Source organism: Mauremys mutica, unplaced genomic scaffold, assembly GCF_020497125.1.
Source record: "Mauremys mutica isolate MM-2020 ecotype Southern unplaced genomic scaffold, ASM2049712v1 000274F_np12_subseq_789416:972485_obj, whole genome shotgun sequence".
NCBI classification, from domain to species: domain Eukaryota; kingdom Metazoa; phylum Chordata; order Testudines; family Geoemydidae; genus Mauremys; species Mauremys mutica.
Genome location: NW_025422896.1, coordinates 117,095 through 142,627, shown reverse-complemented (window position 1 = coordinate 142,627; position 25,533 = coordinate 117,095). Strand labels below are relative to the sequence as shown.

General features: G+C 43.4%; 1 protein-coding gene across 1 annotated transcript; it reads left to right on the top strand.

The window, feature by feature from the left end:
- Positions 1-13: 13 nt before the first annotated feature.
- Positions 14-24,374, top strand: LOC123357041 (unhealthy ribosome biogenesis protein 2 homolog). The gene is made up of 10 exons (XM_045000295.1): positions 14-98; positions 1,038-1,180; positions 3,942-4,118; positions 5,088-8,499; positions 10,545-10,705; positions 12,460-12,570; positions 13,539-13,781; positions 14,534-14,624; positions 16,027-16,166; positions 23,718-24,374. Exons 2-10 carry the CDS (start codon positions 1,055-1,057, stop codon positions 23,910-23,912), a joined length of 4,656 nt encoding a protein of 1,551 aa, XP_044856230.1. The 5' UTR covers positions 14-98; positions 1,038-1,054; the 3' UTR covers positions 23,913-24,374.
- Positions 24,375-25,533: the final 1,159 nt, after the last annotated feature.

The following is a 25,533-nucleotide window of genomic DNA, read 5'->3' as shown; positions in this document are numbered from 1 at the left end:
CTAGCGCTGCCTGGCGCCTTGAGCGGGCGAAGGGCAAAGGCCACGGGCCGAGCCGGGCGGAAGCACGTGTGCGCGGGGACTCGGGGAGCCGCGGCCGGGTGAGGAGGAGCGGAGCGGGGCGGGGGGTGAGAGGCGTGAGCGAGCTGCGGCCGGAGGAGCCGGGAACGGGCTCGGTTGTTCGGGGCGCGGCGGGGTCGGAGCGGGGCGAGCCCCAGCCCAGGAAGGGTCCCCCGGCGGGTGGCTGCATCGCGGGGGCTGGACGCAGGGCCTCGGAGCGGGGCGAGCGCGCACTGGCCCGACCCGAGGCTTGTTGCGGGCCTGGGGTGGGGTCCGTGGTCTCAGGTGACGCTGGGGTGGGTCTGGCGTGCAGCGGCAGCTCCGCGTGGGAGGTTGGACATAACTGAATCTGGTCCATTATTATCCGGGATGTATAATGTAGTTAAATACCAGCCCCCCTGGTTCGCCTTTGGAGGGGTGGGTGCGGTTCAGATGTAGGCATTGGCCGTGCTGACTTTGTAATGGAGGACGTACTGGGGCTGAAGCAACTTTTTTACATGCATAACTGATGCAGCAAGCCCAGAGGTGCAGGGGCTATGTACTGCCAAGCCTAGAGGTGCCGGCGCTCAGACCATGCAAACCTTAGGACAAATTAGGCATTGGATGTAGGCTCTGATCCTGAGAAGTGCTGGGCATGTGCAGCTTCCTGTCATTTACAGAAGAATGGTGGGTAATTCAGCCCCTCTCATAAAAAGGCCCAGTTTGTGGTGGTGTCTTCCAGGTTTTCCCAGCTCTTGTTTGCCTGGTATCCAGTGCTGTTTCCACTGATTTCAGTGGATTGGATCCTCAGTGACCAGACCTGGGTATCAAACTCAAACCCAGGTCTCTTGTATTGTAAAGCTGAATGAACACAGGGCTAGCCCAAATAAGAGTCTGCTTTAATAGAGAGGAATAACTGTTAATTCTGGTATTCTTAAATTCTTCTGGTTAATGTTTATTTCAAGTGCATCTAATATTTTTATGAATATTTGATGTTTCAGATACAGTAGTAGTCTCTATGGCTGCAATTTACTCTGGAATTCACCTGAAGCTGAAAAGTGCAAAAACCTCTTGGGAAGACAAAATCAAATTAGCTCACTTCGCATGGATTTCCCATCAGTGCTTTCTTCCAAATAAAGAACAAGTATGTTTTCAATAAATATTTTGTTTTAATTGTCAAATACAGAAAAATGTACCAATCCATTGCTGTGGAGACCAAGCTGATTCAGAGGATGAATGATGCATTGCATAGCCCAGGTGTCGGCAACCTTTCAGAAGTGGTGTGCCGAGTCTTCATTTATTCACTCTAATTAAAGGTTTTGTGTGCCAGTAATACATTTTAACATTTTTAGAAGGTCTCTTTCTATAAGTCTATAATATATAACTAAACTATTGTTCTATGTAAAGTAAATAAGGTTTTAAAAATGTTTAAGAAGCTTAATTTAAAATTAAATTAAAATGCCGAGCCCCTCAGACTGGTGGCCAGGACCCGGGCAGTGTGAGTGCCACTGAAAATCAGCTTGCGTGCCGCCTTCGGCACCCATGCCATAGGTTGCCTAGCCCTGGCATAGCCTTTCACCTCTAGGCACTAGTGCAAATACAGCTGTAATAGGGACTAACTGAAAGTTGTTGCTGCTGGTTGCGAAGTAGCCCAGTCTGTTTCCTAATAGGTTTTCATCTCCATCACAACAATGACCACTAAGAGGCAGTTAGTTATATGGAAGTTTTGTTTAGTGCAGAGGTTCTCAAACTGGGGGTTGGGACCCCTCAGGGGGTCATGATGTTATTACATGGGGGGGTCGTGAGCTGTTAGCCTCCACCCCAAACCCCACTTTGCCTCCAGCATTTATAATGGTGTTAAATAGAAGAAAAAAGTGTTTTTAATTTATAAGGGAGGTTGCACTCGGAGGCTTGCTGTGTGAAAGGGGTCACAAGCACAATGGTGCCCATGCTATACTTGTTTTGTGGATAAATTTGAAGACCTCTGTCTCCAGAGTTGTAAGGCTAGCATCTTTCATCACATCTCCTACATGGCCCCGCAAAGTCTTGCCAGCCTTCTCCTGATACTGCCTAAAATGACCATCCATCAATCCAGTAGGGGGAAATTGACTGGTGGTGGAGAGTTCTCTGTGGCTGAGAGACCTGTTTCCTGGCACATTATCTGTGTGATTCCGGGCAACATGACCACTCAGTCCTTGTATTCTTCCTTGGAGTAGTGGGTATTGTCCAGCACGTTCTCTGTGTGGTGTTCCTCTCTGGATACCATGTTTTGATCCTGTGACCTGTTTTTTTTGTTCCTTGCAAATAGTTGATTTCTGGGACTTGTGGGCCCTCCTTTCACCTGAGAGGGGCAGACCTTACATTGTTTGGTGGGTTTTGCCTGTTGATCCAGCTATCAAACCAGCTAGCATTTTAGTTGAGAACTGAGCACAAGAAGGATCTGTAAAAGTGTTTTTTTAAATTGCTATATGAATCACTTTAAAACATGAAATTAACCTTTAATGGAACGGTTAAGTGAACTACATTATACAATTTAATTGTATTTTAATGTGTTTTGTCTAAATTTCCTTTTTCTTTTTAAAGAAAACTGAAACTTTAAAAATATTATTTCAAAGTATCTTCTTTAAGAACTTGAAAAAAAATTAAGAAAAATCTTATTTATTTCACATCTATGTACAAAAACGGAGCAGAAATTGAAGGCTTCCTCTTTACTCCTCCGGGAGACTTGGCTTCAGTGGCTTTAATAATTTTAAAATTCTCTTATTTCTCTCACTGAATTTAAAAACTCCATTGTCTTTGCTAAGAGAGATTATTGTTTCCTTGATTGAGAGCTATTTGGCTCACTGGTTTACAGTATGCGCTTCTTCCTTAACCATAGTTGTAGGTCTGAAGGCTTTGTAAGAGCTGTGAAGCTCCATAGTGGTCAGCAAGGAGCTTGCAATCCATGGACCTTGAAAGTTCAGTGTTGATTTATTATGACATTTATAATCCTTTACAGGTCAGACGGGGCCTTTAGCGCTTGTAACTGTGTAGTGGTGATTGTGGAGTTTACAAGATATTCCAGTTTGTTCTGTAGACCCTGTAGTACATGGACTATGTCTGTACACCTTGTAAGCAAAGCAGGCACTGCCCAAGGATTTTGTAAGCTCTACTGATTGCAAAGCTTCAGAGGTTTACAATATACATATATACAGAGAGAGAGAGTCTTAAAAAGTAGGAATTCCAAAAAAGTTAAATCAGGCCTGTGCAATCATTCTATTTGGGGATCAAGATTTTAAATAAACTTGCAATCTTTAGGATAAGCTGTTTTTGCATTTTGGAAATTAGAACAATTTTTATGAAGTGAAAATCCACCAATTCTTTTCGTAAGTTCCCTCACTCAAAAATGTCCTCACTGATATAAAAATTTCATGTGAGAAATTTTCTCTGCTTGTTTAAGAGAAGCTGAAAGGAACCCAGCATTTTCACTCTTGAAATTAGCTTTACTATGAAGGTTAGAGCACTAAGGGGGCCAAAATTGAGTTTAGAAACTGTGTTGCAAATTTAAGCCCTGATCCTGCTTGGAGAACTGGGATAGCTCAGTGGTTTGAGCATTGGCCTGCTAAACCCAGGGTTGTGAGTTCAATCCTTGAGGGGGCCACTTAGGGATCTGGGGCAAAAATTGGTCCTGCTAGTGAAGGCAGGGGGCTGGACTTGATGACCTTTCAAGGTCCCTTCCAGTTCTAGGAGATTGGTATATCTCCAATTATTACCTTTACCTTTATTACCATCGAGCTTATTCTTCATGGGCATCTGTCCACATAATTCTCAGGTGTGAAGTGGCTACTACAGTTCTTTAACCTTTTCCCATGGAGGTAAAGATAATCACCCACAGCTGTATATTTTTGTTTGTTTAAATAACACAGGTATTGATTGATTGGGTGAGCCATGCGTTGGTTTCATATTACAACAAGAAACTTGAACTGGAGGATGAAATTGTTGAGAAACTTTGGACATACCTGGATAACATTCTCCATAGCAGAAAACTACAGAATCTCTTAAAGGATGGAAAGACAATCAACCTCAGCTTTTTGATTGCACAGGTAACTCAAACCATACTCTTTGTTAGGTGATGAATACCATTGCAGTATGTGATACAATATGATTCTTCCTTTTAGAGTGAGGTGTAGTATGAAATACTTATGGATAATTAGCTTACATTTTTAGGCCATTGTATTTATTTTTTTCTTCTATCCCCTCTGTTGCAAGACAGCTGATGTTTGTGGAGAACAAAGATTGAAAGCAACAACACTTCCCAATAGCCTCATACTCGGATGATCTCTCACAGGTTTTCCCCTCCCCAAACCATCAAGGATGGAACGGGATTAAATGTTGTGGTTAGTAAGTAAAGACCCAGTCAGGCAACTCCTAGTCTCACAAGTAGCCTAGATAACTTCATTCAGATTACTCATGTGAGAGAGAGTTAAATTAAAGGCTTGCAAATGTATATTAATACAGGAAACTCTGGGAGATCATATGGCTGTTTTAGAGTACAAGTGGAATTATTTGCTTACTAATGGAGATCCTTGCTAAATAGGTTGTCCAATTTGGGATAAGGAAGGAATATTCCCCCTGTTGGCAGGGGCCTTGTTGGGATGGGGAGGGCATCTTGCCTTTCTTTTCTCTGCAGCACTAAGTAAGTTTCCTCACTGTTAGAATGAGGTGGACTATCATGCATCATTATTGCTGCTGTTGTTATTCCTATTACAGTAGGCAATCAGGAATGGGGCCTCATGTCAGATGCTGTGCAAACACATGCAAAGACACGGTCCCTACCCTGAAGAATTTACAGTTTGAATATGATCAGTTGTCTATGCCTGGGGTCAGGAATGACCACTGGTGGGTCTATTTCCTTCCCATCTTCTTTTACTAATGATTGTTTAAGTGCTGTTGATGTGTCCAGCGAGAGCTGTGCAGCACATAGAAGATTATGTTGTCTGTTCCCCAATGACCTTTGTTTCTGTGTGCAAGATTGATAGTGATGGGGTGTTTAATTTTTTTTAAATCTTCAGGTCATAAATGAAAGGATATCTGAGTCCTGTGTTCAAAAATCCCACGGAAATGTTGGCACAGTGCTGAGTTGTTGCAGGGGCATCCTTTCCACTCCGCCTCTCGCCATCATTTATACAGCAAAATGTGAGCTGATGGTGAATCTCCTAAGCAAGCTCTCCTGGCTGGCCTGTCAATTGCTGACCTCAGAAGATGCTGTGACCTCCCTGTTGTTTGATGTCCTACAGCTGACCTTTGCTCAGTACCTCCTGATTCAGAGGCAGCAGATCAATCCAAATCGTGTGTTTGGGCAAGTGACCAGCCACTTGTTTCAACCATGTCTGCTCCTGAGGCATTTGCTTATGGCCAGAGTGTGGACACCAGCCGATGACGGCCGTGTACGTCAGCATCTGAGCCGGGAAATCCGAAACCAAATAGAGGCTGTGCTGCAGGCTGGGATTTTCCAGCCCGAGCTCTTGTCCTCTTACAGAGAGGAGCTCCTGCCAGAAAGGGAATCACAAGAGAAAAAGAAAAGGGCTCTTAAAACTATTCTTATGCCTGTTAATACAGTGCTGTCCAAGCTCCGTGATGCTAGCTTTTGTGAACCAACACTCCAGGTGATCATAGTAGCAAATTCAGTACCTCTGCTTTATAAGCTCTTTTTGGACTCTTACTGCAAGGCAGAAAACCACATGGTCTGTTTCCACATGTTCACCAGGCTTTTTGGCTGTCTAAGGATTTCTCACCTGCAGGAGGATCTATGGCAGGAGACGCTCTCACCAGTAGACTGGAGTACAGAACTGCTTGCTGTGGAACAGCTCCTGAACTTGGTGCTCAGCAATGATATCTATAACGTTGCTGCTGACCGGATCAGGCACAAAGAGACCCAATTCCAGTTTTACCGCAAACTGGCAGAAATGTTGGTGAATCACTCACAGGCTTCCATCCCAGCTTGGTTTAGGTGTCTCAAGGCCTTGATTTCGTTAAATCATTTAATTGTCGAGCCTGATCTGGATGACCTAGTGGCCTCAGCTTGGATTGATGCAGAGGTCTCTGAGCCACGTACAAAGAAGCCCCAGGAGACTCTCATAAATGCCATGTTTCAGACTTACACAAAGCTGCGACAGTTTCCTAAACTCTTTGAAGAGGTTCTGTCTGTGATCTGCCGTCCAGCTGCTGATGAGTTAAGGCTGCCAGTCTTGTCTGCTGGGCTGACGGAAAAACTTCGTGAATGCCTCCTCGAGCTGCCACCCAACCAGATTCTGGATATTTTGTTCCTCATACTGGAGAAGTGTCAGACTCTAATAATTCCTGATGTTAAAGATGACTCTGACATGGCACTGAAACTGTTGTCTGTGAGCTCAGTACTGCACACTTTTCTGTTCAACATGAAGAGTTTGGATAACGTCACCCCATTACCTGTTGTCCTTCGCACTCAGAGTCTGTTGGACAAGATGCAGAGAGAGGTAATCCATCCATTGCTGGACCTATTGAAGGATCACTGGGCAGAGGAAAATAAACCAGGGCTTTGGCTAGAGAAGGTCAGTGACTCTGCACTCCTCCTTGTCTACACATGTGTGGAGCTTGACACTCTGCTTAGTATAAACTGCAGCAAATATGTGTCTCGGCTGGCTGAAGCAGCTGGTGGTGTTACTGACTGTGCTGCAGAGAGCTGGGACTTTTCAGCCCTTCTCTCTGGCGTGGATAGACAGTGTTGGAAGAGGGTAGTGAGACTCTCAAGTAATTTCTGTTCAGCTAGTAAATATTGCTTAGAATTGCTCATGCTTCAGAAAATAAAAAAGATCTTAATGCAAACCAGTTTTCAGACTGAAGCTGATCTTCACACCTTGCAGCATGCCGCAGCTTTCATCCTTCATTCTGGAAGATCAAGCATGAGCACGGAAGAGTCAGAACCTTGGAATGGCAACATTAGTGCAATAAATGCTCTCACCTACCCAGCTGCACACTGGTACCTTGTAGTCTCAAATCTAACAATCCTGATTCCTCATCTTTCTCTGAAAGATGTAGAGTATGTTGCTGATGTGCTTCTGAAGATTTTATCATCAACTAAAACTCCGGGAGTTTCTGCAGATCAGGATTCCTTCATCACAGCTGAAAAGGTTTCTAAAGCTTTGCTGCATAGTACTTTTCTTCCAGAAATTAAGGTGCTGCAGTGTGCTTTTATAAGCCGCGTTATTCAGCAGTGCGCTAGTGTGCTGTGTTCTGCTACTCAGGGCGTCGCAGATCAGCCTATTCAACAGCTGTCTGCAGATAATATACCATGGCATGAGGAAGTCCTCTCATCTTGCAAAATGGTTGGCATGGTGGAAGCACAGTCAAAAAACAATCAATCAAAGGATGAAGCCTTCATTTGCTGGACAACAATGGAAAAAATTGCTCAACATATATTATTGTTAACAAGGGCTGGTTCCCCCATTACTTTGGAAGAAGATCAGATAGAAAGCTTTTTGCATTTACTAGAGATTATTTCTGCCTTGAAACTTGACAGTCTTTTTCCTTCAGACCATACCCGTTGTTTTCTCTTGCTGCTATCCTTGGTAGCCAATACCAGAGCTAACGTCTCTTGCAGTAAGTTGCTATCACTGAAGTTTCTAATTACCTGCTTCCACCTCCTAACATGCCTACAGACTGGCAGAAGTGTCAATTCCATCTTTAAAGTTTTTCATGCCAGTGATGCTCTTGAGGCTGTCATGACCGCCCTGTTTGCAGCCAGCAAGTGCTTTGCTGATGTTTTGACCACTCCCGACTGGGCAGAATTTCTCCAGGTGATCCAAACCTTTTTGGAATGTTTTCTTCAGATGATAGTTGAAAAGAGGCAGAGCCTGAAACTCAATTTGGAAAAGTTCACTTTTTTCCTAGCGAGCTGCAAACCATATGCTGATGCAGACAGAGGCAAGCCCTGGAACACTGCAGTCAGTCAGCTGTTCCTAGTGCCACTAACCACACTCTGCCATGTTCTGACTCTGTACCTCCAGCAGCAGTCAGAGAAGAAACAGAAATTGACAGAAATGCTGTCTGTTTTGTTGGAGCCAACTGTCCTCCAGACAGGAACAGCCATTCAACTCTGCCTTAGAAACCTCACCAAAGACCAGCCTTTGCCTTTGGCATTCATCCCATCTGTCACAACCCTACTGAAAGCAGATCTGAGCTACATGTCCACGGGTGGCTTTATGAAAATGGAAGGCGAGCAAGAGAATCCTAAAGACCCAGGAAAATATAGGGAGTATTCCCACACTGAACTGTACCAAAAGTTTTACATTCAGATACTGAGAGAGCTGACCTCTGCAGGAGGCCATCTCCAGTTCCTTCACTCTGCCTTGCAGTTTTTAACTGTTTTTTGCTCAGTAACAGATCTGTATCCTGGAGAAGAGACTCCGCTCACTGTGTTTCATGCTGTAAAAAAACTACTTGCTGGTACAGAGCTTTTTTCTTTTCTTCAGCTCCTCTGTTAATTTTGGAATACAGGGGTGGGTAAAAGCATCCAAGAATTTCTTAAGAAAGTCATGAGATACCCACTTATGCTAGCCCATCAGCAAATGGGTTCTATCTTTAATTTAAAAAAAAAGGGGGGGGAGGAAGCTTTTAGAGGGAAACTGTTGTCATGACTGGGACGCAATGTTGACCTGTCTTGGTAGTGGTCTCCTCTGGAAGGTCTTTGTGGATGTCAGCCACGTAGTTATTTTGGTCTCTTTGTTTTCACAGAAATAATTACTCATATGCCTAAGTGCTCTGTTTTTATGCAAAAATATGTATTTTGCGTATGCTAATACATGTTTTGTGTGTGCACATGTATATTTTGTGACACAAATCCATCAAGGTTTGAAAATGTAGCCCTGAGCCCTTTTAAAAATGATACTACAGTGTTCTATAAGTGATGGCCCAAGGCACTGAGAAACACCCTTGAAAAAATATTCTGATTAGGACCATTTCACCAAATGTGGTCAAACTTTTGGGGACTGCTCTGAAGATGCATTTTTTTGGTCTTATGTATCTGGTATAGCAGTTAGCACTGAAGGAGTTAATGGATCAGCTTAGTTAAATAACTCAGCGCTTTTCATCTGAAGATCTCAGAGGGCCTTACAGAGGTAGATAAGTATCATCTCTGTTTAAAGGTGAGGAAATTGAGGAACAGAAAGACTACTGGCCTGGTTTTCAGAGGTGCTGAACACAATATACTCCAGGCAAAGTCCATGGTAGCTGTGGGTACTCAGCGCCTCTCTGAAAACCAGACCCTTTATCACCTGCACACAGTGAGCCAGTGACAGAATTGGGATTAGGGGAGCCTGGTCTTCTGACTGCCAGTGTGATCTAATGACTATGCCATGTTGCCTCATTTAAAATATAACCTATACTGACATTGCACATGTGCAGTGTAGTAGTACCAAAAAAACCCTGGCAATATTATTTTTGTCTTTGATGCCTGAAAAGGTTTGATTTAGTCTAGTTTGCTACTACAGTGATCTTACAAATTTATATTACTCCCTAATTGTTAGGGAATCACAAATGTGCTTAATCCCTAACAGAGTAATTGTAGAACAATTCTGTATGGAGAAGCCTTTTTGTAAATCTGTTTGTGAGCCTGGCTGAAGCTCTTGCTAGTTGAGTTGCAAATAGATTTTTATATAGTGTCTATGTATAATATTTCTTATAGTCTGTCTCTTGTATGCTGTGTATCTCAATTCTTTCCAGTTACAGAATTCACAATAGGAGGCAGTATGATGTAAGTGTTAAAACAGGACTGGGAGTCAGGATTACCAAATTCTGACCCTGGCTCTTCTGCTGACTCCCTCTTAAAATCTCTGTACTGCACTCTACTCCTGTACAAAGCTGGTATCCTATTTATTTAGTGCAGAGGCATAATTAATGGTGATAAAATGCTTTGAGATTCTCGGATGAAATGTGCTGTAGAAGTGCCAGGCTTTAAACAGATTAAAATTTTCTCCTCAGAAAATCTTGCCACAAATCCCAGGAGTTACTGCTACATTTGGGGTGTTTGTGGAGCAGAAAAATATGCTTGCAAAGTAAACTAAAATTTAAACTAGTCATAAATAATATAAACTTTGACTTAATATGTAGGAGACCTGGTCACTGCTTAACAGAGATCTATGCTTTGTCAATTAATGTTCATGTCTTGTGTGGATCTCCTCCCAACACCCTGATATTCTGCAGCTTGTGATCAGCTTGTTCCCCTAGCTTGTGAACAAGCCTCATTATAGTGTTTTCACACAGTGAAGGCATTTAATCAAGATAATGACTGCGGGATAAACAGTAGGATGGGAATGTTCTGAATGAACCACTGCTGCTGTGGTAGGTGGGAGAAAACAGTTCTGTGCGGGTGAACATTAAAAAGACACACACAGAGAGCTCTTTTTCAAGGCTTGATTTTGAAAGGGTTTTTTAATGGTAATGTCCAATGTGGATAAGCAATTCAGACGTGTTTGTGTCTCTTGAATATGCAGGCCCTGGCACCACAGTCCAGGTGATTCAAGATCTAGAAATGCAGCTGATAGAATTGATGACCCAGCTGGTGGAAAGCTGCACTACTGAAGAGTTTTGTGTCATGATGAGGCTGGTGCTCCAAGGACTTGAAGTTAGCAATATTTGGAAACAAAATCCTAAAGTAGGGAACTTTCGGCTTATTTCTTATAATTTATTTTCTTTAGTTGTCTCTCCATGGCTTGAAGAACTGCAATAGAACATGGATGGTATCTGATAAAATTGGCAGGAAGAAAGACTGAAACGATATGAGGAAGAAATAGGAGTTCGGCTTTAAATGTGTTTCTATGTTATGCTGCACACTCATGGTAGCTTACATGGCAATAAAACTGGTGCTTAGATACTATGATGAAGCGTGCCCTAGAAATACCTGAGATCGATAGAATCCACTGTGAAAAAGAGAGAAAGTTGCTACCTATGAAGAAAGCTTTCAGTAGGAGCCCCGGACATTTAGCACTCTGATTCCAGTAATAGTAACAGGAGTCTCACATCAGTGAGTTCCTGTAGACAGTGCTGAAAGTCGACTCCTATGTGTTAATTCTAACACGACAAACTGGCCAAATAAAAGTTTTACTTATGTTTCCTATTGTGTTTATCCAGTAGAGTCCTCAGACTCAGCACCCCGAAAAAATTGTCTTAATTATGTAGGTGATTACCAGGAAGCTGGTTCAGTCCATGAATTTCATTCACTCAAAACAAAGATTTGCCTAGTTCATTTAAAAGTCACACCTAGTGTGGTCTGTTCTTTGTAATTGTAGGTGTAAATTGGCACAGGCTAATACACGTTTCTTGTAGTGTGGATGGTTCTTTGCTAATCACAGTTCTACTTAGCACTAACTGAGCACTTTTCATAGGCAAAGTGCTTTACAAACACAAAGGTACTGATCATCACAAGACTGCTTTGAGGAGGAGGGTAAGTTAGTACAATTATTCCGATTTTTCAGATGGAGAAACCGAGACCTAGACCAGACAAAAGGTTTTATCACTAAAAATTTCTCACTGTTGTTACCACCAAAGCTGTAGCATAGACAAGATACTTGCAGCCACTGGCATTTTAACCATTTTATTGTCCAAACCTACTCTGAATAGGGTCAGATGGCATGGTGCTTTTAAACACCAGCAGTTATGTGAAGCACTGATTATATTAGTGCTCCTACTATTCTATTCTATGTAGGTTCCTATACAGTGCTCATTACTGTAGCATCTGAGCATCTTCCAGTAGTTCATTAAGCGACATGAGTAACATCTGTCACCAATGGAACTGAATTGGTAGTTGTAACATTGGGAAGAAATTTGGCAAACAAGCCTGGCATAGACCCCTCTTGGAAGGTTAAGTGACTTGGAACTCAAAGCCGTGCTAAAGCTCAGGAGTATCTGGCTCCCAGACCTGCCCATTTGGAAAAGGTGCCTGTGTCATCTCTGTAGATAATGTCCATTTAAAAAAAAAAAAAATCTAACCTAGTCTTTCCACGTTGTTTGTGTAACACTAATCGCCCTAGGATATAGGCATTGAAATCCACGTGTTTTTGGACTGCAAGGCTGAAGTACGTTCATGTTCTGTGTTTTCATCTTAGTTATTATAAGCCAATATGTGATGACATGTTAGCTGGTAAAACATTATGCTGGTTATATGGCAGGCTCAAGCTATGTTCACACTACCTCCCTCCATTATCTATAATGGGCTGGTACATGAGTTGATCTGCCTTTATTTTATCATGTTTTAATGTCATGATTTGCTTTTAAAATAGACAGTACAGAATGCTATTATTGCTCAGCACAAATTCTGTTGAACTGCTGATAATGTTTCCACTGAGAGGTGCCGTATTTCAAGTGAGCATATTTATCTTTTTGCAGTGATTGTTTATCCATTTTTTGCAGGAAGTATTGTCAGCTGTTACGCTAATCAAATTGCTGCTCAGCTGCCCATTAACTGGAGAGAAAGAGAAAGCTTTCTGGTTTACCAGCCCACAGATAATCACAGCTTTAGTTGTAAGTAACTCCCACAGTATAAATTACCTATCACTTTTGTTTGACAGAGCCTGTAGCTATTGTGTCTGAAACATACACAGAAATATATTTAAAAAAAAATGAAATTCTACATTTGACATCAGTTTGGCTAGGATCCATTTACACCGTTTGGCCCAAATTTCCCCAAGTATATCCCTGTATATTGGCATGGCACAAATGCTCATTCATTAACATCACTGTCACTTTGGGGCTGCACTGCATTGTGTAGGGGTTGAACGTGTCTCATTAGGCTACATGGAGAGGCTTAGAGAGTTGCCTCTCTCCAGGCCTGGGCAATGATTGTTCTGATCCAGAGGAGGAAAAAACTGTTAGTTTGGCCTTACAGCAAAGCAAAAAGCCAACAAATAAAAAAGAGTCTATAAAAATGATTGAATAAGTGAATGAAGATAATTAAATCCGATTCCTTACCTGTGTTGTGCTGCACCCAAATGTAGTGGTCTTGGTGCTTGCCATCACAATGTCTGACCCTCTGGGACCAGAGATTGTCTGGCAGTGGCTTGGGGTGACTGGGAATCCCCTGCCATGGCATCTACAATGCCTGTGAGAGCATTTCTCCTGCCCTTCGTGGTAGGTGAATCAATGCTTGTGAAGGACAGAAATATCCATTGAAACAGTGTAAAAACATGAACAGGTGCAAATAGACCCTGTCTACCATATTCTGTATGCATCTTCTCTATGGGATTGTGGGATAGATGCAACAATGCACAGGCCCTGCAGTGCTTTCAGGGAATGCTGTGTGTGGATATGGTGCACGGCATATGCCTAAAACGGATTGATTAGTACGGATGAAGCTTTATGCAGTTGCAGTTTGCGCCAATGTACTCCTGCTGGTTCAAGTTCAAAAGTACAGTTCTTTAGTGTGGAAGAAGGGGCTGTTTGTAGACAGCCACATTCTTTTTTGTTGTTGTTGTCTTCACTTTCACATGTAGATACAAACCAAAGAGGCTTCTCAGGACCAGTTGCTGATTCCCACCATTGTTGTTCCTATACTGGAGACGGTAGCAGCCCTGCTGAGGCAAGGAGAAGAGATTCTCTCCAATCCCCATCATGTGACACTGGCATTCAGCATTCTTCTGACTGTCCCTCTGGATCATTTGAAGATGGAGGAGTATGGGAGCATCTTCCTGGGAATTCATGAAGTGCTGTTCTCCATACTGCAGTGTCACCCTAAGGTGAAGGGAGAAGGGCTGGAGGGTGGGGAAGGTTTGGTGATCAGAAATTTTAAGAAGCCAATCCCAGACCTGTGACCATAGGTTGAAAACATGTAGAGGTTCTGAAATTATAACCGATATTTGGAAGCAGATTATCACAAAACCTCTAAAGTTAGATTAGGGCAAAGTTTTCAAAAGTGCCTAAATTCCATATTTAAAAAAAATGATATAGGCACTTAGCCTAAGTCTCTTTGTAGATCAATAAGACTTAAGCACCTGGCTGTGTAAGTCACTTTTGAAAATTTTCCCTCTAGTGCCTATGTCAGCTGAAAGCTGATTTTTCTAAACCGTTTTCAGATAAATAAGTGTGTTGGTCCTTAAATCTCTGGTCCCTTGGGCAAGCACTGATTCCATACAGACGGCAGTAAATGTCCCAGGCATTAGACTAGCATAACTTTCAACCTCTGCTTTGTGGATGTGGGGTTACTTTGAGATGATTATAATTATTTGTATTAACTATAGCACCTATGAGCCCTAGTCAGGTACCAGGACCCCATTGTGCCAGCAGCGGTAGAAACTGAACAAAAAGACAGTCCCTTCCCTGTAGCGCTTACAGTCAATGTACCTTCCTTTAAAGCACAGAAATCCACTCTTATTTTGGGGTGTTGCATGTCATGCTGTGTGCTCTGCTTTAATAAAGAACCATTCTCAAAGCCTTTTTTCTGTACTGCATTAGGTATTATCTGATCCTCTTTCATTTGATGTTCTTGCAGGTGATGCTAAAAGCAGCTCCATCTTTCCTGAACAGCTTCAATAGGCTGGTTGTTTCTGTTATGCACGAGGGGCGACAGAAAGGAGACAGAGGTGCTGTGTCATCGTTTTCATTAACATACCCGACTCTGATTGGGTGCAATGCACAGAAGAATGTGTAGGACAGGGCAGGCTGTGTGTAACATTAGAAGTTGAAGCAAAGTCCCAGGGCCAGATCGTGGCTCAAAAGCTCACATAGGCAGAAGTGAGGATGAGCCACATAGCAATCTGCGCTCTGACGCTCTTTGAAAGGTTCTTTCCAGGCTTCATCCTGGGAGACTAGCATAGTGCTTTCATTCCGAACTGTGACCCTGGCTGACATGACACAGACAAGGGCAAGGCTCCTTGTATCTTATTTCGGTTCTTCTCCCCCACCTTTGCATTCTCACTCAGAAACAACCAAAGTAGCCCCATTGTATAAGGTCAGTGATGGTGTTAGGAAAAGTATGTTTTTTCTGGTGTGATGGCTCCAAATGTGCTGATTTACACTAGTGCACTTGGGAGAGGGCTTTATAGATGTGCTACTAAACAGAGCCCTGTGTTGCAGATGTTAGCTATGCTCCAGACTACATGTTCATCGCTGTGTGTTAGATACAAAACCAGAATCTTGTAAATGTTTAAAGTGTTACTTGGGATTTACTTATTTGACTCCATTAATTCACGTGGCTAAAACCAAGTTTGCTGCTTTGAAATTTACGTGTGTGTGTGTGTGTGTGTGTGAGAGAGAGAGAGAGAGAGATAGGCAAGTGTACATTAAAATATTCCAAAGGGGAGAGAGGAATGTTACATTGGTGAACCCATGGCATAAAAGCTGAGCTTATACATTTCAGTAATATCCACATTTTCCAAGGAGAAGAATCAGTGGAAAGCTACAGATTCAGGAAATCCTGTGATTTAGATTCACTTGGTCTATCCCTGCAGAATTATTGTATTTTAATAATAAAAAACAAGACACATGCCTAGATTTCCCCCCACTTTCCTCCCTAATTTCTGTTAAGTTATCTCATGCCTGTCAGTGAAGGATTGTTCCTTAAAATTCAAGTCCTCGGTCCCATCTAATTTTTAAAGTATTCTGTAAGTGGCACTTGCAAAAACATGAGATTTTTTTTTCTTTTTCCTGTTAACTGGGCAGAGGGCTGGACTGTGGGAGGTACCTTCCCCGCCCTTCTCTCTGCTTCAATTCATGTAACAAAAGTTGGCTGCATCCTAGTGTAAACAGCCTTTATTCTTAACAACATTGCCCTTGAAAGAGAGTCTATAAAGTGTTATATGGGAGTGTTCATTTTCATAAGGGCACAGTTGCTTTTAAACCAACAACTAGCCAGCCAAATGCATTTTGGGAAATCCAAAATATGAATCCATGGCTGGCTAGTTGTTGGTCTTATTTGAAGTTTGTCTTTTGTATAGCAATTTTTTTAATCTCTAATTTTGAACCACACTTTGATTTCTGTTTTAGGGAACACTGATGAGTTTGGAGTTGTATTGAAATGTGCACACTTGATAGAAAGGATGTATAGTCACATTGCTGCAAAAACAGAGGAGTTCACAGTGTTTTCTGTCTTCATAGTGGCCCAATACGTGATTGAACTGCAGAAGGTAATACACAGTCATCCACCTTAAAGTCATTATAAGGTTCAGGTTGAGAGTCACTTACTGTTTAAAAGACAACTATTTTAAATGTTCTAAAATCCACATGCTGACTTGGAGGTCTTGAAATTACATCCCTATGAGGAACAGCTAGAGTAGGGCTAGTGGTCCAGATTTGTGGTCATCTGAGCAAAGGTTCCTGAGATGATATACCCCTTTAAAAATTGTTTTTACAAAATCACCTGGTTCCTCTGGTGTGGTGGTTTTTTGTTTTGTTTATTTCTTTAATTTTTTGCTCCTGCGGCTCAAACCATGGTTCTAATTCTCCCAAACTTGATCTCAGGTGCTTAGAATTATCTTGGCTAGTACATGACACCACTGCCCCTTTGGGGAAGTGATATTGAACAAGTTAGAGGATAAAGTTTACTTCTCCAGGTCAGGTTGAGCTTTCTGATGAACCAAAGAGAGAGTGATAGCCACATGGGCGTGTGCAGCAAGACTAGGGCTCTGTTGAAGTCAGAGTTTGTAGGCAGCCTGTTCTCACAGAAGGTGAGTGGTGAAAGGTGACATGCTGTGGTCATTAAACCTGAGCACACCCATGCGCTGAGTTTGAGCCCCACTCTTGGCAGTTATCCGAGACTGTGTTCGCACATCTTATGCCTTGCTGTCTGCCTGCATTCTGTAGGAGTTTATCTTGCACGTTTTACCCTCAGACTAAAACTTCTGGTTTGAGAGCGATTAATTTAGTGCTCTAAAATCTATAACCAGTCTCTAATCTTTAGAAGTACTGCCAAGAATTTGACATTAATTAAACAGAGGAAAGAGTCCAGTAAGCAGTTAGGATGGTTACATCCTCCTCAACCATTTCCTGAACAATGGAATTGAGTGTGTACAAAGGAAAGCAGGCGTTAAAGGTCATTTGATCAAGGGGTTCCTGATCTGCAGCTTCCCCGCTCTCTGCTTTGCCAGCCTTCACCCCTTAGAGCTGTGCACTATAGCTCCTGAGGGCCCAGTGCACTCCTAGATGACATTCATTATTAGTGGAAGGGATCAGCCAAACACTGTTTGAAAGCCCAGTTTGATGACTAGAGCTTTGACTAAGAACTGGGTTTCTAAAAAAGTAGCTTTTCTATAATACCGCAGTGAACAAGGGATCGTCCTCAAAAGAGACCTTTGTTCTCTAGGGGCTCAGAAGTGCAGACAGAGCAGAACCAGAAAGGGGGAAAACTGGGTACCTTCCCCTCCAGTGACATGCTTGGGGAGATGGGAAATGGAGCCATCTTTGCCCTTCTCCCACCCCCTTCAAGTTCCTCCATCCCTCTCAGTTCCTCCTGTGAGTCCCTCACAGGCTCTGGGGTTCCCCTTCCTTCCACTGCTCCACAGTCAGAGGAAGGAATCTAGAGCTCCCCTCCTTCCCCATGTTGCCTCCAGCAGTGGGGAAGGGCCCTGAAGCTCCCCCCCCCCACCCCCACACCGCAAATGCGTTGTTACTAGGGGAAAAGGAGAAATCGGAGAGGGTGGGGAGGAAGTGAGGGGTCCAAGCTGTGCAGTAGGGGAGGCTTCAGATTTGCCTCCCCCTAAATTCCCTGCATCCATACCTCCCTTCAAAACTTGTCCCCACAGTGCTGAAACCAGGATGGGGAGCTGGGAATGAAGATGTTCAGTGCCTGGCACAGGCACACTGTGCCAGGATGGGGTGAGATGCTGAGAACACACATGCTTGGTCTGTGTGCATGCAACAGACTAAGCATGTGTGTTCTCAGCATCTCACCCCATCCTGGCACAGTGTGCCTGTGCCAGGCACTGAACATGTCTGCACTATGGGAACTATAGCAGCATCACTACAGCGCTGTAGCTGTGCCGGTGTAACCCCATAATGTTCGACATAGATTACAGCGACGGAAAGGGGGGGGGGGAGAATATGAGAGGGGGGGGTCATGAAAGGCAATTTGGTGGGGGGAGGGGGGTGTTAAAATTTTATTTACAATCTAAATCAAACAATCTCACTCTGTTGTTCCCTGTGTGCCCTTAATCTTGAAGGTCAGGTATTCCTTGTCAGACAGATAGACACACATAAATTGTAAGAGCCTATCATTATTACTATTGATACTTTTTTTTTTACTCTTGTAGTAAATTTAAAATCACGGGTGTCAAAGAAGTTTGACTTAGAATAAATGGTTGCCAATCTGATCAGATTGAAAAACAATGCTCCACAAGGAGGTTGTTCGCTTATTTCCCCATAAATAAAAACCAGTTTATCATACAGACCTTTAAGAATATTGTTTACAATCTGCAACTCTGCCAGACCACAGGGAAGCTCCCTGTCAGGTATGACTACCAACTTCAATAACACTGCTGTCAAACATTTCCTTCACCCTTGTTTTGGGCTCTGTGTCCCTGGGTAACAAATCTTCAAATAGCAATACTTCCTTCGAGTGATTGCTGTCCAAGATAGAGAGGGGTTGACTTTTTAGCTATTGGGGGGGGCCCTCATCCAACACCAAATCATATGGAAGGTCATTCCCCAGTTCTACTGAAAGCAAATATTCTTGCTCTTGCATAGTCAGAAAGACATCTACACTGGAGTAGCGCCTTACAGCCAGACTTAATTTCTGAATTACTAATTTGTTCAATGCAATCCAAATTGGCTAACCTGGAAAACTGCCTGTGTCCATCAAAGCCTGCAAAATCCTCTTGTAATTAATTTGTGCTAGTGATCGGGTTTTACATGTCTCCCTGTCCTAGGTTAAAACCTCATCTGGGCCTTTTTCCTTTCTGTGCTGGACACACAGCTGCTCCATATCCTGCCTACTTACCCTAATTACTGATGTCCTGGTTATTGAAATTGCCCCAGCTAAGGCTCTAGAGAGTACTAGTGCTAAGGGCTGCCTTGCAGCAAAGTCTTTCCAAGGACTGCATTGTGTACTAGCTTCTCTGGGCCTGATCCATTGATATTCAGGTACCTTTCTGCACTCGCCCAGCCAGGCGGGTTTGTCTTGCTGTCCTTGGCTGCTGTTCAAATATCCAAATCCTATCAGCCATCTGGAGCAACTGCTGTAGGATCAAAAATCTCCACAGTTGTTGTCTGGCTTAATCCACTTCTGTACAGCTTACTGGGTGCCTCGCTGGGCTGCATCTCACATGAGCAGAACTTCAGGCTGTCTCTAGACTGACATCATACTTGCAAAGTACTGCTGCATTTTAACATGATGATAATCTTTGAGTATCAGCTACTGAGAGTGCCACCTGTGCTGCCTGAACCTTCAGTTGGCTGAACAGACTATTTTGTCCTTAGCTACCCACATAATTCGGCCACCCTTTCAAGTAATGTTCAGTATGATCAGTTTCCTCAAGCTTCTGCAGCCAGAGCCCTTCCCAGCAATAAGTTGGGTATGGGTGAAGGACAGGAGTTACTGGAAGTAGTGCCATAGGGAACTCCCAAAGGGGATAACTTTGGTGTTAACAAATCCAGCTGCTCCTGTCTTGTCTTTTTTTCCCCAGTAGGACTAACTGGGGTAAACTAAGTTGTTGCTGCCAGGTCCTTCTGCAACTCGCTCACATGCTGTTCAGAGTTCTGTCTGTGTACTTTTTTGTGGCATGCCTGCCCTACCTGTTTTTCTAGCAGTGTTCAGCACCTCATTCACAGCAGTGCTCTCTCTGGTATCTGCTCTACCTGTTTCCACATCCTCAGCAGAAGCTGCCAGCTTCTGCTTTCTCACTCTTTGTAATCATTTTCATGTTTGTACCTTTCCTTTTCTTTTCCACAAACTGCACCCCCCACCCCAAGACCAGGTTAATCCCGCTTTGGTATCAGTTGCAGCTGTGGGGGCTCCAGGTGATGAAGGGGTGAAGAAAAGGGGTGGGGGGAAATATTTTAAGTCAGTGTAAATGCAAGGTGCTTTTACCAAGCCCCCTTTCCCCCCTCCCCATTAGAGGAGTTAAAACTGTAAACAAACATTGCTCAGAAGATATTACTAGAGCATTTGGAGGGGCAACCCATAAAACAAACAGAAAAATCCACTAGTCAGTGGTTTCTGAATAAGAGTAGCTTTTCCCTATAAGAGAGTATGCATGGCCAAAATTTTTAAAAGCGGGTGCATCATTTGATCTTAAACTTTGCTGGGGTGTAAAATCTACCCCACACTAGCATGCCACGTGCTAACTGTCCACGTGGACCGTGCTGCTGTGCAGTAAAAGTCCCTCGTGAGCTTTGATCTACCCCCATTTCAAAACAAGGTAGATCAAAGCACACTACGGAGCTGTTAGTGCATGGCAGCAGGGTCCACACACAGTTAGTACACGTCAGGCTACTGCGAGGAACTAACTCTTCATTTAGTAGGGTTACCATACGTCTGTGTTTTCCCAGACATGGAATTTTTAAATAGCTAAAAATGTCCGGGAAAATACGGATGTATGGTAACCCAAAGTCCCGGGGCTGTCGGCGCCCGCCTGCCAGCAGGAGCCTGCAGTAAAGGGTGCAGTGCCTAAGCACAGAGGCAGAGGGGGGTCTCTGTGTGCTGCACTGGCTCCCTCCTGCCCAATCAGAGCTGCGGTGGCGGGGCCCTCTCACTGTATCCTAGGAGCCAGAGGGACCTGCCGGATGCTTCTTGGGAGCTGCCCCAGGTAAGCACTGCTGGGACTCCTCACCTAACCCCCCGGCAGGTCCCTCTGTCTCTTAGGGTTGGGGGGCGGGGGAGAGGGCTCTCTGCGTGTTGCTGGCACCTGCAAGCCCTGCTCCGTGGCTCCGGCTGCTCCCATTGACGCTTTTTCCGGCCAGTGGGAGCCATGGAGCTCATGCTTGTGGCGGGTGCAGCACGTGGAGACCCCTCGGCTGCCCCTGATCCTAGGAGCCAGCGGGACCTGCGGCAGGAGGGGTGAGTAGGCAAGCAGGGCAGGGTGAAGAGGTGAGCAGTGAGCAACGGGGGTTGAGTAGGTGAGCAGGGGGGGTGAAAAGGGCAGCGGGGTTGAAGAGGCGAGCAGTGAGGGAGCCAGTGGCAGGTGGGTGGGTGGGGGTGAGTAGGCAAGCGACGAGCCAGCGGCAGGTGGAGGTTCTCGGGGCGGACATAGGGGTTTCTGGCAGGGGAGTGAGGAGGTGAGTGGCAGGTGGGAGGAGCTGAGCAGTGGGTGGGGGACTGAGGAGGCTCGCAGCGGTGGGCCAGGGGATGAGGAGAGGTGCGGTGGCGAGGACGGGGCGGAGCGTGGGAGGACTATGGGCGGGGCTAACACCCCCATAGAGTGTCCTCTTTTTTGAATGTTCAGATATGGTAACCCTACATTTAGACAAGCCCCCAGTGTTTCAGAACAGTGTCTTTCATATATAGAGCATAAGTTTGTTCTGCAAATAACGTAGTCCAACATTAACTTTGAATCTCTTTGGTTTGAACATGCAGTTTAACTGTTTCCAAGCCTCACTCTTTAAAACCTGCTCAGTAGCTGTGCTTGGTAATTAGAGAAGCATTGACTGTTCAGAAAGTGGTGTCTGTTTTAATTTTCACATACGGACATTTTCAAATTATTTGATTCTGTGTTAAGAGTGTAAGGCCTCTTGAGACTTTTGCTAAAGGGTGCAGTGTAACCATATGTCTAACTAGTTTATTTATTATGATAAATAACTGCCCAAATGAATTTTGGTTTGGGGATTCATATGTTAAGGGAATAATTGAGCATGAGGAGCAGGGGGAGGAGAGTTAATGAATTGGTGGGACACTTACTGAATTGGTGACATGGAGGTTTGTTTTTTTAAGAGGATCAATTTCAAAGGGGGAAGGGGTTGGGCCTGTACATGCTAGAACGCACTTGTGACCTCTCTTATGCTGCTCTGAAAGAACAGAGGAGAAACCCCTTTTCAAGGTAGATTTTTACAAAGGCTGCACACAGTTTTACTCTCTGTCATAAAGGGCAGTTTCCCCTGATGAAAAATTTAGTTTATCAATATTTATCGCTACAAATGTAGACCCTTATTAATTATTCTGAAACAAACCTAAAAAACGCCATCGTTGGTCTTGGGTACACCTGCAGCCTCTTCCATATGCCTGATCTCACCTTTCACACGTTATCTCAGCTGTCGTATAATTCAGCAATGGCGGAATAACTCTTCACACACTTAGCCATCCCCCATCAAGAGTTCTGTAATGCAAATTGGTCTTGCTAACTATATAGACCATAAAATGTTTATAGGTCAAAGTAACTGCCAGCCTACAGTGACAGCTGTTTAAATCTCATAAGGTTTTTGGAAAGTGATTAGAGGGAACTGCATTGTAAAGTAAAGATAGTCAAGAGGGTTTGGGGCCAAATTCAGATGGGGTGTAACTCCACTTCAGATGTATCTGCTTACACCAGGTATGAAATTGACCCAACTTCTCGATTATAGTGGCACTTCATACTGTTCCTTCTATGCAGCTATCAGCTGACTCTTCATCCTCTTAGAAGGCAACTTCTGCCCCTTCACTGCTCTGTCCCCTCAGGGCAGAAAGAGAGCCTGGCTCTGACAGAGTGATTAGAAGTTTACTTCCATAATGAAGAGTTTATTACTTGCCTGAGAAAGAGAGGAAAATTCTGAGTTTTAATGAGAGCCTCTCATGCAGTTTTCATTATGCTTGGAGTGCAGAAGCACAGGTCTAGAGGCACCAAGTTAATTTTGGTATTCAGCAGAGAAAAGACCTGTTTCTGTGGCAAGAACAGCATGATCAGCTTCAGAGGCCACCTGAACCTAAGGCAGTAAAATGTTCAGTGAGTGGGTTATGATCACAGGATGTGTTCCAGTTTGCCTAGAGCCCCAAAACACTCCAGAGTCAGCCTTGATGAGCTTTGTTATGAGGATTATGGCAGTTGTGGGCAGACAGCATGTCTAGTGATCAGCAAGGGACTGAGTTAGCAGTTTTAGGTTGTATTCCCAGCTCTGCCATTAGCTTGCTGTATGATTTTAGGCAAGTCTTTTAATTTCTCTGTGCCTGGGGTTCTGCAGGATTAAAATGGGTCAAGTAAACCCACACCTCAGAGGGTTTTCTTTAAGGCTTCTGTAATTAATGCTTGTAAAGCAAATTGAAATTCTTGGATAAAAGTTGCTAGATAAATACATTTATTAAAGTGGAAGAGGCAAAACAAACTCTACATTTTAGATGTAGGCTCACAGAAAGACTTGTCCCTAACTGAGATTTCAGTGTGCAGCATGCAGCTACTATGTTGGCTATTTTTCTGTCTCCTGAATATGAGAGGTATACAAAAAGCTGCTGAAAAATCAGTTCCAGGATAGGTATCTTAGAATATTTTACTGTAGGGGTTTTTTTTGGTTGAGATGATTTCAAATTGTCCCAAGTAATAACAGTCTATACCTGAACACTTAGCACCAGTGCACATCATAATATCCAGGATTATACATTACTGCTGTGTTTTTAAATCAGGTTTACAAAATCAGGGAGCTAATTTATTATCTAATATTTTGCATTATCTAGATGGGCTGATACCTTGGATTGTGTCTTGTCAGTACTTTTATTTCCAGTCATTTGACGTATCCTAACTATGAAAAGTAAAAAGTTTCATGGGATTTTGTTCATCTCCTAGGTGACCTTACATCCATCTGTAAAGAAACATCTAACTGAGGGAATATATCACATCCTAGACCTTTGCATTGAACGGGACATCAAGTTCTTAAATGCATCGCTACAGATGGGCATAAGAGAAGTCTTTAAGGAATTGTACAATGATTATACCCACTACCACAAAACTAAACATGGGGAGAAAAAGTACACTGCATGATGTATCCTTCCTAACATTTGCATAATCAGTAAGGACTTGATCTTGTGTGGAGCTGAGAAACCTCAGCTCTGAGTTCAGGATGATCAACACATTGCAGGATTGTGCCCTCAGTTGTTTTGTTAAAAGTGAAATATTGAATGATATGTCCCTGTATAACTGGCTTCTACATCTATGGTAGGAAAAAGACATGCTTAGACCTTGGCCCTGCTGCAATTGTGCAGAGCCCCATTGAAATCTCTGCAGCCTGTATATGTGCTACTTGTTGCAGGATCTGGGGCCTTATGTAGTTTTCCTGTGCAAGCAAAGACTGTACTGAGTAAAAACCTTCAGTGATTATGCAACTGCCCTGCTGTCATTTACAATGAGGAGCGGCGCTAAATAATGGTAGAGTGTCCCACGCCATACATTTTTACATTCACGCCAAATACATTTGTGTGCAATTGTAAAATATTCAGTCAGCTTCTGTTACAAAGTTGTGTAAATACAGATTTTTAGAAAACCTGAAGTGGTGTTTGTATCCGTTTGGCCAGTAAGTTTTTTCTACTGTGTTTTACGAAGTATTGTCATAAATACTGGCCTGCTAGAAGGCTTTATCATATATATCTCCCTTCCATCAAAACTAAAACAACTTGTTGATCTGTTGCTGCCCTCCTGTGACTGTTTCATGAAATCACACATGCTTAACTTGCACAAATATGTAACCAAAGTAAACCATTCTGCCTGAATACTCTTTGGTATCTTTACAAGTACTACCTAAGCTTTCCATAACTGAAAGATTGGGGGGGGGGGAAGCTTTTGCTTTTATTTTGTTGGCTTTATGTATAATCAGTTTCAGTCTTCCCCACCTCATTAACCATTTATTATTTGTATTACAGTAATGCCAAGAGGTCCCTTGTGCTAAGCACTGTACAAACAGTGAGACAGTCCATGCCACCAAATGCTTACCATCTAATAGACAAAGGGAGGGGAAGGGAAACAGGCCCAGACAGATAAAGTGACTTGCCAAAGGTCACACAGCGAGTCAGTGCTGAGATGAGCCGGAACCCAAGTCACCTGTCTTTGAGTTCAGTGTCCTCTCCAGCTTAGGCCCCAGCTCCTGCAAACTGCTCCAAGCAGGTAGACAGTAGAACCCCATTGACTCCAGTGCCTGCATGAAGCAGTTTGCAGGAGTGGAGGCATAGTTAGCAAGTTCCCCTTTTTGTTTGTGTGGAGCTTTCACCCAGCAACATGGAAGAGAAAAGAATAAGAGTACAGGAAACTTGGATTTAATTTATAAGGAGGGGGTTACACTCGGAGGCTTGCTGTGTAAAAAGAGTCACTACTACAGAAGTTTGAGAAGCACTGCTATAGATGTTATCCCTTTAAGCAAAGCTGAAAATGATAGCAACTAAAACTTGTGACTAATAATGATTTTTTTTAAAAATCTGACCACTGTTAAAACCATTTGATCTGAACAATTCTGGGACAGCTTTGCCCAAAATAACACTGTGTTCCAATTTATTTTTATTTGCTAATGGAAGAAGAAAAATATTACATCTTAAATCCTTAAGGGGGTGGTGGGAATGGCTAGAATTTGGCTTACGATGATACTTTAAATCAGGGGTCCCCAACCTTTTCAGGA

Excerpts from the sequence above, each read along its gene's own strand:
- LOC123357041 (XM_045000295.1), top strand. The coding sequence starts at position 1,055 with ATGGCTGCAATTTACTCTGGAATTCACCTGAAGCTGAAAAGTGCAAAA. Across the intron at positions 1,181-3,941 it reads TTCTTCCAAATAAAGAACAA|GTATTGATTGATTGGGTGAG; the intron begins GTATGTTTTCAA and ends TAAATAACACAG. Across the intron at positions 13,782-14,533 it reads TACTGCAGTGTCACCCTAAG|GTGATGCTAAAAGCAGCTCC; the intron begins GTGAAGGGAGAA and ends ATGTTCTTGCAG.